Consider the following 13799-nt stretch of genomic DNA (forward strand, 5'->3'; position numbering starts at 1 on the left):
TTTCATACAGCCCAATAGTTAGACACTATGCTAACAAGGCCCACGAGACCGACACATTAAGCCCCCTGCTGAATCTGTCGAACTCGTGGGTTGTTTTTACCTAGTGACGAACTCATGGACTGTATGACTCGTGAGCTGTATGACTCATGGGCTGTATGACTCGCGAGCTGTATGACTCATGGACCTGTTTTCAGTGTCGAACTCGTGGGCTGTATGACTCGTGAGCTGTATGACTCATGGACCTCTTTTCAATGTCGAACTCGTGGGCTGTATGACCTCAACGGTTTACTGTTAATACTGATAAAAATGATTAATCAAATTTAAGATTACAACATTTCATTTCTTTGCCAATGTTTATCTTTATATGAAAAGTGAAAGAGAGATAAAGAGAAAAGGTGGAAGGAGAGAAAGATGGTTGGAAGAAGAAGGGAAGGAGGAAGGAAGAAGAGGTATGCACGGTCTTTCCCGGATGACTTTCACGAACAAGAAGAGTCCTCACCGTATGAAACAGGTGGTGAAAGTTGGGAAGGTTGTCTCGAGCGGCGTTGAGGGCGCCATGATAACACTTCTCGGCAGACGCATAGGAGAAATGAGACTGCGCAGCCCTGGCGCGTTTCAACAGGCGGCCAATCATCCCCTCTGTTGATTCCTGTCCGTAGAAAGCCATCCCATAAATATCGTATAAAGTTCCAGACGATTCAAAGTGGGTGCAAAGAATACAATAGTAGTGTAAAAGCGTCTGTTGTCAACGCCAGTTTACTTTACCATTGATTACACGCAGTTCCAGTTCTGTTTCAGTTTAGTTTATTTCACATTTCTTAAAAATTAACGATACATTATGCTTAAATACAAAACATGCACAAAAATACGTCTCACAAAAATATACTCGGAATATTGTACATTGACGGCCATTTTGCTGATGTTGCAGGTGCCAAAGAGCTGAGAGAATAAAAAAAAAATTTAAATCTACGAAAGGCTACAGTTTGTATTGCAGGTTGTCAAGGAAATGTGAGTTGATGCGTAGCAAAATATGTAGGTCGGAAATGATTTGAAACTGACCAAAAGGAATATTCATAGGAAAAATGCATTACATTGTCATGAATATTCACAAGAAAAGCGGTGTTACATTGTGCCTTGAAAAAAAAAGAATCAATACTGACGTGATACGACGAACTCTCTTCTCGATAATAGAAATGTTCCGATAAAAAAATTACAAAAGTCAAAACCTCTACAATATGGCAACTGAGAGCACAATATAGTGTCTGCATCAACATCATTATAAATTTTTGATATTATTCTTTTCTTCCTTATGGTCTTCTCCCCACTGTATACAAACAATATAATATTTCCCAGAAAGGAGAAAAGGAAGTATAAGCCGTAGTTTCATGAAACACATTAGTTATTAGTCGGTAGCGATGTAAGCGCTTCATTATTGCAAACAGCAACATCGCCAGTTTGCCCCCCCCCCCCAAAAAAAAAAAAAAAAATCCCCATCGTCAACAACAGCATCATCACTGCTATCAGTTACCAATTTTTTTCGTCTTTTTGTCCTCGTCGCAAACGTGGAGTTACCCCCTCACTTACCGCTTGTACATCGGCCACTTCCTGCCAGGGCAGTGACGTTAAGTCATCGCTGCTGATCATGTGTATTAGCTCAGCAACGTTAGGGGGTTCCCCTCTATCCTGCTTCTCCTGGAGGATGCGTGATAACAATCATTGATCGAGGTGAATGGAGGGGTTACAGTTCGTAATTCTGAAGGTTCGTTTACATGCACCTTTTATTTTTCTTCTTTTTCCCCTGAATTAAGCAACATTTGGAATGAAGGTGCCTTTTCATTTTCGGATTATTGAACCTTCGGCATTAACGAACAGCACCCGAATGAAGAAAGTTGAGTAAAAAAAAAAAGGAGAGCTATACACAATATGCTTGCATTAGTAAAAGAAGCCTCGTGTGAGTGATGATGACAAAATTGCAATCTTTTGCATCCAATAAAAATATACCTAAATGAAAAAAAAAGAAGTCATGAAAAAGTATCATTTTAATCCAAACGTGTTTATAGGTTTGGGTTGCCACAATTGTCATACACAGAAACTTTATTTTACTTCATCCACGAAAAAACTTATTTCGGTTGAAATAATGGTATTTCACCATTTGGCATTATTTGAAATTAATGAAATGACAGGACTCTTGTATCGTCTGTTTTGTTCTCAAAAAAAAAATGTTCTCAAAGACTAAAACAGAACTGTATCCATAATCTCTCCAACTTTCAGACATATCGTATACGACTCGTCTAGACTGGTGATAAGCTTACACTGTCTCGCTCCTCGACCGCAACAAAGCTGGTAAAGGGTGTGACTATCGATAGTGCGATACTGAGCTCGGTCAGAAATGGCTTGAGATCATACATGCGTGTCTCGTGGGCCATGTGATCGCGATCAAAGGATCCGATCTCCCACTCGCGAACGAGGGCTCGGGCTGCTAAACGGTGTATCATCTGAATTAATAAAACAAACAAACAAACAAACAAACAAAAAATGATATAAACACCCAGACTGCTTATTTCTAGATTGATAAAAAACAATGGTCGTCGCATTGAATAGAATTAAATCAAATTCAATTGAATTGAATTTATTTCTCAAATCTCGCGACAAAACCAAATACAATACATATCAATGGACAAACAATATCAAATCATCATAGTACAATTCAAATCATTAAAAAAAAGTGTATAGCTACAAAACTAAATACAATGATGTCAAGGTGGAGCGACAACACACTGTTATCTTTGAGTAAACAACGATCCCAAAGCTTAGGTCCGTTAAAAAGTGAAATACATAAGATTATTGTTGTGTTATAATACTCAAATCTATTACCATCCCCTTCCAATATATTCCAAAATAATTTTGTAAAATATGGTGGATCTATATAAAAGAAATGCTTGTACGAACTATACGGTAGTTGGGGTGAATGCGTTTCATAATCATGAATGCATTGCTTTACAAGTGTACAGGAAAGTGCACGCGATTTCTTTTTAATAGTACATGTAAATGGTATATTGAAAAGGTGTGATTATTCATGAGTAAATAAGGCTTGATCTATCCTGTGCAACAAGAGTTAAGCAATCTCGCGAAGGAGTTAAATAATCGTGTATTTAGTATCCAGTTATTTACAGTCAGTTTCTTACCAAACTGTCGTCGTGGTCGGCAGACGTCGAGCTTATGGTTTCGCTGATAGTTTTCCCGTCCATTTCAGCTGACACGCTCACCTGCCGAGATTGACGAAAATACAGAGGGCAAATCTTTCAACAACGACAGATCACAATCATGCCCTCTAAAACTCCTACAAAATCCATTGACCCTCAAAAAGGCAAATAACATTACATTTACAGCCAATGTTTATAACATATTGTGTCTGACACAATGGTGTTTTACATTCACATCGGAAATCACGATGCAAAAATGGCCCAGCTGATACACCAAACGCAGCTGGTGCAATAGCCTATTATCTGTTGTACCCGATGTTAGATGTTTCCAGCGTCGTAATAGTTGCACTCTCTTGATTACGAATGGATACACCACCAAAGCTGCACAAAGAGCACTCATTGATTGGTCTAGGAGATAAAATACTGAACGCTTATATAGCTCTCTGTTGATTCAAATGACTTAAGCGTAAGCATTAGAACAAAATATTGACACACATAATTCTCATGGTCTGACTAAACCATTCCTACCGGATATCAAAATTGCTAATGCGATGACGATTTGAATATTATCACAAAGTGCAGCACTCAAAAGAACACAACAGGATTATTCGAGAAAATCCAGATTGCTGTGATCACCCTTTATCGTATAAATATACAAAATGTATTATTCCCGTAATTCCCGAGCATGCTCTGCTATTATGGATAGAATTTTTGGGGTCGGATAAAAAGGAAACAGGGTTGAAAAAAGGCAATGGCTGTACGAAAAAAACAACCAACATGCTTACATTGTAACTGCGTTCAACCTCGTTATCCATTAGATTAACTTTTACCATTTTAAAAAGTAGTGTATATGTCCAAACCAGAACTCCGATTACGCATTGTTAGAAGTCAGTAAGTGTACACTACATGTAATGATGGTGCAGAGGATTACAAGTCTGGATCAAGGTTTTGAGATATTTTATCCTGACTAGGTGATTCATAAATGTACCTATGCTTGGTAGCATCAGTATTAGCACTAATGTTTGAGTGCTGTAGTCATCAAAGGATATCCAAACATTCTCCGTTCAGGCATCGTCTGGACCAGGGAGGTGAATCTCTCACCTCCCTGTCTAGACAGAGTTGCGAAAACATAAAAAAAAAAAATGATGAGAGGGTATGCTCTGACGTCACAATGGTTAGAATAGTCACCACTTCCGCCTTTGGTCCTGTCGAGAAAAGAATGACCTTCGACCCCGTGAAGACCGACGACACCTGGGCTGGTATCTGCAACAGCTCTGCCTTTCGCTGTCCCTTTTCTGCCCCTACTGCACCGCCATCTTGTCCGGCGGATTCCGAAGTCCGCCATTTTGTCTGAACGGAGGTGACGGCCGGTTGTCGGCATCGACGTATCTGCGCAGCAACCTTTCATAGTCCCGGAAGCAAAAGCAAAAATCATCCCCCAATAATGAGCTTCTTTATCCAGGACAGCCTTGTAAGAACATTGCATCACTTTGAACTGAACTTATTTTAACTAAAATTAATTTTCAATTTGAGACAGACACACCAAGGTTAACATGAATGAAATTGTCAAAAAAGGTATTGTTTTAAAGATTTCACACTTTGCGAGATTTGAACCAAGACTGTATTGATAGTCCAGGGTCTTATCCACTGCACTGTGACATGTTTCCATTGCAAAGAATCTCAAGTAGAGTAATTCATTTTCTGTCCAGAGCGACAATAATGTGACTGTAGAAATAGTAGAGGTTAGTAAGAGCGACAAAACATCCAAATCAGCTACTATATGGATGTCATTGGCCTATAACAACACAATCCCTTATTAGCCGAGTGTTTCTGGTCGGAACGGGGCATCCCAAACCGTATCCACAGATATCAGTAATGCATTCCTCCCCCTATCTGTTTTCTAGTTGTCTTGATAAAGTTACTGTATACAGACAAAAACAAAGCGTGTTGAATACAAGGACTGGGTCGTTATACAATCGCCAACATGTCATTTATTATCTGACTCTTCGCTTACCACAGTCAGTGATGACAGTATCCAGAGGGCCTTGGAAAAAGACCAATGCGTATGCAAATGTTGCAATTTACTGCAGGGGTAAACAGAATTCATTCTTATGTGCGTCTTTATTTGTACGTTTCGAAACCAGCATGTAAAAAACAACAACCAAAAAATCATGTTGCTTGCAGTAGTTCTCGCCATACCTTGCCTTCCCATTTTGACTTGAATTTCCCTTCGAACAAGTCAAAGGCCCCTCCACTGACGTCTGCTAAGGCACGTAATAGGTGACGATTCCCCGTTGAACTGTAACAGAGGAAGAAAGTGAAACAAAGAGAAAACAGAGTGAACGACTGTAAAGGGGGTGATAGAGATCGAGAGGAAGGATGGTGGAATTGCTACGAGAGAAGGAAAGCAGTGGATCCTCACCTCACGCCAAACGTGAAAATCCTGTTCTCGTGTCGATGTTCGGCAGCGACGAGCAACGTGAACTTCTCGTTCGTCAGATGACCGTCCGACACGAGGAAGACGTTACGCGTCCTGTTCTTCGCCGGCGGCAGCAGCGAGAGAGAACGCAGAGGGCGCCACGCTTCCGATCCGCCGCCGCCCACAGATGACGAACTCCTTTCTATGAAGTCCACGGCCTCGTCAATCTGGTAGCGATGGTTGCGCACGACGCTCGGGAAAACCTCGGTAAAGTCTGTCAAAGTAGGAGACGTGGTAATACAAGATGAATACATTATAGGCCTATGTGAATCAACAAGGCAGAGGAATATAAGTTTACCACCTTTGAATCAATGAACACCTATACCAACTACCAACACATAGTGCTATGTTGGATCTACATATGTACTGAAAATGCCACTGTTATCACTTAACACTTTAAAGTTGCAGCTCACAGAATACTTGAGTTTGGTACCTAGCTTTAACCAGCCTATTGCTGAGATTCAAACGTATCATTCACAATCATTTGATCACCTGGGTTGAAAGAAAAGATATCGCATATCTTTTTTTAACCCGAATTCCTGAGTCTTACAAAATTATTTGTATCTATCTATCAAATTCTTGTCTTTAACACCATGTCGATCATGAAGACATACCTGTACCGAATGCAATGACATTGAATTGGCTTTGGCTCGGCAACATCTCCAGGATCAGTTTGCTCAGCTTCTTGGCGTCCTCCTTCGGTTGCCCTTTCATAGACGTGGAGCAATCAAGGAGCAGAACTATTTCCGGGTCAACAATGGGCACGAACGCCGGAAACTCGGGAAAAAAGACTGCCATGCTGGCCTGTGGAAATAAAAACGATCATTATGAAGCGAAGCCATTACAATTAAAACTTTAATGCAAAGCACTTACATTCAAGAAACACTGCTGCCTTTTATATACGAATTATTCGTCAAACACTGTCGTGAAAATCGGCTTTGAAATTACTTTATTATCTAAAACTAATTAACAACTCTGGAGAGAAAATAGGACTATGAACCGCTGACGGTTGGCAGACAAGAAAAGAAAAGAACTGGAATGAGGGATAGAATGTGCAGGTTTCAGTCCTTGACTTTATCTTAGAACTTAGACGATTCATGTCAAATCTCTCGGACGGAATATTCCCTTTCTGCTTTCTCATGTCATTCATCATTGTAACGATCTTTTGAAAGCATGAAATGTTTCTCAAAAAGTAATTGATAAAGAATATGCTTTCAAGCATTGTCTGGGTTTGTAGGTAAACTACAGTAGGAATCTTGAGACTATCAATGTTTGTTTGTTTCATCAATACCAACCTTCACGAACTCTTCGATCCTCAACTTCAGGTCTCTTACATATTCAGTTTTCTAGGAAATCTTGGGGGGAACGAGCTTTCGCTCACGCTGGACCAACACTGTGGAATTCACTTCCTCGTGAGCTGAAAGACTCAAGCTCTATAACATCTTTCAGGAGTAATTTAAAATCCTATTTGTTAAGCAGTGCATTCTGAAGACCAGTGTCTTTTGAAGGCAGACTTTCATGTCTTTTTTTTCTGCTTCTTCCTCTTCTTCTATTACGGTGATGTACTTGTATCTTCAGTCTGTTTGCTTTGATGTACAATTGTAAAGCGCCTTGAGCATTTAATCAAAGTGGAGAACGGCGCTGTAGAAATTGTATGTATGTATTATCATTATTATTATCATCATCAGTGATGATAGGCATGAGAATTTTGACACAAATACCGTTATGAGAAGAGCCAAAGTTCGCAAATGGATACGATCGAACTCTGGCCAAGGAACTTACGTAAGAATCTCGTTTCGGGTCGTATTCTTGCCACATGCGAGGCCGGTGGGGATCAGCTACGCCCACAAGTAATTGAAAACCATCGCCTAACTTAACGGAGTCCTGTAGAGTGACAGTTGCTTTGCTCCCTCCAATCTGAAAAAAGAAAGATAAATGAGCAGTTAGAATATCACGGGCCTCTTGCATAAAATACCTCTTCTAACATGTAAATTAGAACTGCACACCGCAGCAAATTTTCACTACAACCGAAAGGTCGTTCCTCAAAAAAACTTCTTAGTCACATCGATTGAAACAATAATAACAGCAGCAGCAGCAACAACAACTGCTAAATGTACCCAAATTTATCGACATGGGATGAGCTTCAGTTTTCCCTTCCCCCATCCCAACCCTCATGGATCAACCGATATCATTGATAGGCCCCGTAAATGGTCTGAAGTTCACCTGTTTCTCGGTCCAGAGTAATTTGTCTTAATCTGACGTTGCTAACGATAACATCAAGCAATCTTGGTGACGAGAGACGTCGTCAATATCACGAGGAGTAAACAACCATCATCAAAGCCATAGTGACGTCATTAATATCGCCAGGAGTAAACAATCATCATTAAAGCCATAGTGACGTCATCAAAGAGTAAACAATCATCATTAAAGCCATGGTTTGAAGTGGAAATGAAGGTGCGAACACGTCGCTTCTAGGGCTGAACATGTTCTAATGACTGATTCCATTGACGATGTGTCGGGCGAGTCGGCCCTTTGCCACGCATTTCAACATAATAACCCATAATTCACAATTTTTTTCTGTTCTCGGGTCTGTTTATTTGTGTGCGTGGGTGTGTGTGTCACTGTGTGTGTGTGTGTGTGTGTGTGTGTGTGTGTGTGTGTGTGTGTGTGTGTGTGTGTGTGTGTGTGTGTGTTGGGGATGGGGACATACGTAGTGAATGCTATGCAGAATAACCATGCAGGGGCTCGGTTTTGAAAAGAAAGGAAAGAACGACATGTACTGTGTTTAGAGTCACGTATTGATTTCGATTTGGAATACCTTAGCCTTGATTTGATGTGTTGGCGACTCCAGGCGTTGAATATCCGACGCCATCTTGATACTGAGTTGTAGAGATTCCTTCCTGCGTTTGGAGTTTCGTTATGAAAATAATTCTAACATGTTACAGGAGTCTCGTTTACCTGGAGCAGTGTCTTCAATGTCACATCGCTACATCTTTACGTCGTTACAACGGTACATCTCCTTTCCTTAAGCGCCTTGCTATTAAGTGCCTAGACGTTGCCAGATGTCCATTTTTTACAACTGGGTCGAGAGGGGCTTTGGCATAACGTGCTGACTGAGGGCGCAAGTACGAATAGGATTTTATTAGATAATACTTGGTCTTCTCGTTCCAGTTTCATCATCATGTATATAACTCTAACATACAGATTTTGATTTTAAGGCATCACTTTTACTGTATGAAAACAATGTTTAACATACAAATCATTTTTTTGACAATAATATCAATGACAATAATAACCACAATGATAATCATCATCAATTTAATAATTACGATGATTATTATGATAATAACAATATTACTACTATTACTACTACTACTAGTCTTCTACTACTTGTACTACTACTGATGATGATGATGATAATTGTTATTGTTATTTATTATTATTATTATTATTACTATTATCATTATTATTATTACAGTATTATTATTACAGTATTATTATCATTATTATTATTATTATTATTATTATTATTATTATTATTATTATTATTATTATTATTATCATTATTATCATTATCATTATTAAAAATCTCATGCTGACCACTCGTGAAACAACAGGCTGTCACTTCTGTAATCATGAGCGAATAGATCAAGAAGACAGTTTATTTTATCTTATTTTATTTTAGCACGGAACATGCTTCAGCAAATGGCTGTTCTTCAGCTGGTCCGTGACAGACGTCTGTTTGCTATTGGTTATGTTCAGAGCTGGAACTTGGCAAGACTGTTCAAGGAATAACGTAAAGTGTATTCACCTCTCATTCTCCCGCCCACTCACTCCGGAAACCGCCTGCTGGTCAGCAGTCAGCTGACTGCCTTGGATCTCCTTTCGTATCCACGGGGCCACGCTGCCGAGCAGGGAGAAGACCGTGTGATCGTCCTCCGCCCCGAGCTCGGTGACGTACGTGATCTGGATGACCACGGTGGCGAGGGAGGGCAGGTTGCCGATGCTCACGGAGAAGACGTTCTGTCCATACAGTGATCGAATGAGAGCTTAGATTTACTATTCATCTTATTGTGTGTTCTCAAAATATTACCCCTGGATAGAAGAACGCCACTAGCCTATATACAAAGCAACTTCTATGAACATGATGAAGAGAAAATTCTGATAATTTGCACTTTCTCTCTCTCTCCCTCTCTCTCTCCCTTCCCATGTCTTTCTCTCTGTATATGTATGTATAGAGAGGGAGATAGACAAACGACTAAAAGACAGGAGTCATTATCATAAACGCAAGAATGGAATTGCAGTATATTATTCAAATATACTATGTGACAATAAATTGCTTTACTTTGTAACATTTCAGAAAGTAGAAAGCAGCGCGCAATGTCAGAATTGCTTTGTGATGTCACAATTATTTTGAGACATCCTTTAACGAATAATGCACGATTTGGAAAATGTCGTCATAAACGGTGACGTCATTTTGCAAAAATGGCATACCATGGGGTGCCAAACAGGCCAACATTCTGAAATAGTTTAAATCCATATAATTGCTTAAAGCTCTGTCAACTAATCACGACAGCATTGATTTTTCATCCAAAATATTATCAACAATACTAACCGACGCTTCCTCTTGCATCAAGTAAGCCCCATGACCAGCTCGGACTGCAGCCTGGAATTCCTCTTTTGCCCGTTCTTTGGTCTTCACCTGACCGATCACGTGTTTCCCGTTAATGTAAGCTTCGAAGCCGCAGACGGCCGCCCGGTCGTCGAGCGGGAACACGTAACGGGCTTCCGAAACGTCACCGTCGGACTTCGTGCTCTGGTACACTTGTAAGACTGTTATCTGTAGCCGGACAAGGGGGAATTAAATGACAATATCTCTTAGCCTACACACTGAACTGCTCTCGCATTGCTGCCACTTGTCAATTCGATACAATACATTATTGGTAATGCTGACTAGACGCACGTGCCTTTCTTATAAACAGATGATTAGGATACGGTTATTTTTCTCTCTCTTCTTCTTCTTCTTCTTCTTCCTCCTCCTCCTCCTTCTCCTCCTCATTCTTTTTCTTCTCTTTATCTTCCTTTCGCATTTTTGTTATTCTCCTTTACTTTTTCTTTCCTTCTTCTATCTCATCATCCTGGGTATACCTTGGCCGCAAGATCAGTTATGTGTCCACGAATGTGAACTTCTCGCAGGTCGACGCAATCCCGTCCACTGCCCGCTACGAGTCCGGCGTCTATTTGGCTGACGGGATCCCTGCAGCCTTGTACGTCCAGGAGATCTGGAAAGTGATGAAAGACTGCGAATGCTTTAGTTGTCCACCTTCTACTTTTTCCTCCTCGGATCTTTTCTCTCATTCTCTCTCTGATCCCTTCAATCAAAGAGAAAATAACATTCATTAGGAATGTGGGGGAAGGGTCCGGGGTAATTGCCCATGGGGTAATTACCCTCGACCCATCAAAACACATTCCTAATGAATGTTATTTTCTCTCTGATTGGAGTGGAGGGGGTCTAGGGTAATTACCCCTTGGGCAATTACCCCAGACCCTTCCCCTGGCCCTAATCCTAATCCTAATCCTGAACCTAATCTTTATTCTAACCTTACCACTGACCAGAATTTAGTCGGGGGGGGGGGGGGGGTTATTGCCCTCGGGGGTATACGGTGTTGATGTGTATTTATTGAAAAGGTGTTTTATTCATCAACATCCATCGCAGCCGGGAGGCTGAATTACAGACATTGTTAACAAAGGACATACATTAAAAATACACACAAGATACAGCGTAGCAATGAACACAAAATGCATAGAACGACAAAAAAACCAATCTTATTCCTCTTAACCATTGCACAATGGTTAAGACCAATACCCCAATACCAGCCTAAAGATGTATGGGGATAGAGCCTTCTCTTCTGTTGCACCACGTCTGTGGAACTCTCTACCAGTCCAGCTTCGGAATTGCAGCAGCCTCAATACATTCAAGTCTGCGCTGAAGACTTATCTTTACCAGCAACTTTGTGAATGATGTGTGACACTTTTTGGGAGCTGGGCACCTTTGAATGTTTCTACAGATAAATGGCGCTATATAAATGCCGTTTCATCATCATCATCATCATCAACCTATGATACAAAACAAAACAAATATTACAAAAGCTATGTTCACACGTACCGTCGTGGTTACGAAACTTAAAGTTTGGGATCGTCCATGGCTGCGTTTATCAACTCCTTTTCTCGGCAGAAACAGGTTATCCAAACAGCTTTCAAGGAACTTTTCCGAGTTGATAAACGCAAAGCTGTTTTGAAAGCCCTTTAGGAAAGCCTTTTACAAAAGGGTGCGTTTATCAACTCTCCTTTCTCGGCAGAAACAGGTTATCCAAACAGCTTTCAAGGAATTTTCACGAGTTGATAAACGCAAAGCTGTTTTGAAAGCCCTTTAGGAAAGCCTTTTCGAAAGCCCGAAATTTGTGACGATCCAAACAGGTTTCCTAAACAGGTTATCAGAAACCTGTTTGTAGAAGCCTTTCGAAGTTGATAAACGCAAAGCTGTTTTGAAAGCCCTTTAGGTCGCCCTACTGCGGTTACGCAACCATGCGTTTCCAGTTTCTGAAAAGACGCGCGCCACGTAAAGTGCACACGAGTACGTGTACACAGGTGTATACATACAGCTGTGTGTAATGCACGCATATGCTTAGAACAAGGAGGTGTTTCTTTCACCAACAAGGTTTGAGAAATAGAGTAATAACAGTCTCATTCCCTTTGATCCCATGTCTCATGCCGCCACTCAGAAATATTTGAAGTATGTGCTAAACTGGAGCTGCCTCACAGATAGGAAGACAATTGATTCATGTGCCATTGTATCATGACTCGTCACTCTCAAAGGAAGATATGTCTTTATGATGGTAATTGCTTTTCGCCGTCCCTTCTTAGAAAACAAGCGGCACATTAATAGTACAGGCAGTCAGGGCTTTGGAAAGGGCTCTCGAAAGGGCTATGGAAAGGGCTATGGAAAGGGCTATCGAAAGTTGATAAACGCAGCTGACGAAAACAAGCGGCACATTAATAGTACAGGGATTGGACAGGGCTTTCGAAAGGGCTATGGAAAGGGCTTTCGAAAGGGCTATGGAAAGGGCTATGGCCGGGGCTATCGAAAGGGCTTTCGAAAGTCGTTTAAACTGGGGAAAGTTGATAAACGCAGCCTTAGACTACACCGCTAACACTTCGAGTGAATCATGACGTCGTGGTTAATACCGGAAGTAGTACATGTATACCCTTGGCGCATGCTTCAGATGAAAATCGTACAGGGACATCTTTCAGCTCAAACGTATAGCTGCTAGCCACGGCCGCTACGCCTTGGCCAGGGGCCTGGGTACGTGCGGTGCAGGTAGCTGTTGCAGCTGGCTACCGTACTACTACCGCTGATAAAGAACTCAGAGCTGACCGGAAACGCACGATGGAGGGAGAGGTCACGCTAAACTTTAAAGGGACATTCCAGCCGATTTTCATAGTTTCACATCATGTAGTACATAAATCGACAACTCCATGTATAGATTTGTGGAATTTATTGTGATTCTTGAGCAGAGAAACAATACTTTGAAAAACCTTAAACAAATCACACTGAACAAGGATGATGACATAGGAGGTTCACATATTTCAGAAATGTAGCAGTGTAATTCCATTACAATACCGCTTGCTTGCGAGTTCACCTGTGTATAATCTATGCATGCCTTCTTCTTTTGTTCTGCTTCCTTGAGCCCCAACTCATGCAATCTTATGGTGACTCTGCCATGTCATCATCCTTGTTCATTGCAATTTGTTCTAAATTTCGGAAATATTCTAATTCTTCATCCCAATCCTCACAAATTCTGAAACTCTGTCCTCAGTATAACTAATTTATAGTTGTTCAAGTGTAAAATCTTGAAAATCATCCGGAGGTCTCCTTTGAGTTTCGAAACTTCGAGGTTTGTTGCGTCTAACGGTACGCTAACTTCGATGGAGACCCCCCGCGGCTCGTAGTTTATCGCGCTAACCTTAAAATTTTGTCGTGGCTTTGTAACTTGAAGTTAACTTGAAGTTACGAAACCACGAGTGAAACTTAAAAGTTTAGGGCTATGTGTGTGAAC

At 40.9% G+C, this 13799-nt stretch overlaps 1 protein-coding gene across 1 annotated transcript in view; it reads right to left on the minus strand.

Annotated features, from left to right (window-relative positions):
• Positions 1-13799, minus strand: part of LOC139709816 (protein mono-ADP-ribosyltransferase PARP4-like) — a 44569-nt gene that overhangs the window by 9989 nt on the left and 20781 nt on the right. Inside the window, exons 13-25 of the mRNA XM_071621780.1 lie at positions 10831-10964; positions 10298-10522; positions 9494-9705; positions 8501-8582; positions 7465-7599; positions 6297-6486; positions 5626-5896; positions 5403-5502; positions 4392-4604; positions 3186-3266; positions 2313-2495; positions 1585-1692; positions 500-649 (exon numbers count right to left, since the gene is read on the minus strand). Of these exons, the coding sequence (XP_071477881.1) occupies positions 500-649; positions 1585-1692; positions 2313-2495; positions 3186-3266; positions 4392-4604; positions 5403-5502; positions 5626-5896; positions 6297-6486; positions 7465-7599; positions 8501-8582; positions 9494-9705; positions 10298-10522; positions 10831-10964 (2084 nt within the window). The remainder of the gene's footprint in view (positions 1-499; positions 650-1584; positions 1693-2312; positions 2496-3185; positions 3267-4391; positions 4605-5402; positions 5503-5625; positions 5897-6296; positions 6487-7464; positions 7600-8500; positions 8583-9493; positions 9706-10297; positions 10523-10830; positions 10965-13799) is intronic.

The sequence above is a fragment of the Diadema antillarum genome, unplaced genomic scaffold, assembly GCF_040938485.1.
Source record: "Diadema antillarum isolate AM-2024a unplaced genomic scaffold, OU_Dant_1.0 scf00000038, whole genome shotgun sequence".
In the NCBI taxonomy this organism is placed as follows: domain Eukaryota; kingdom Metazoa; phylum Echinodermata; class Echinoidea; order Diadematoida; family Diadematidae; genus Diadema; species Diadema antillarum.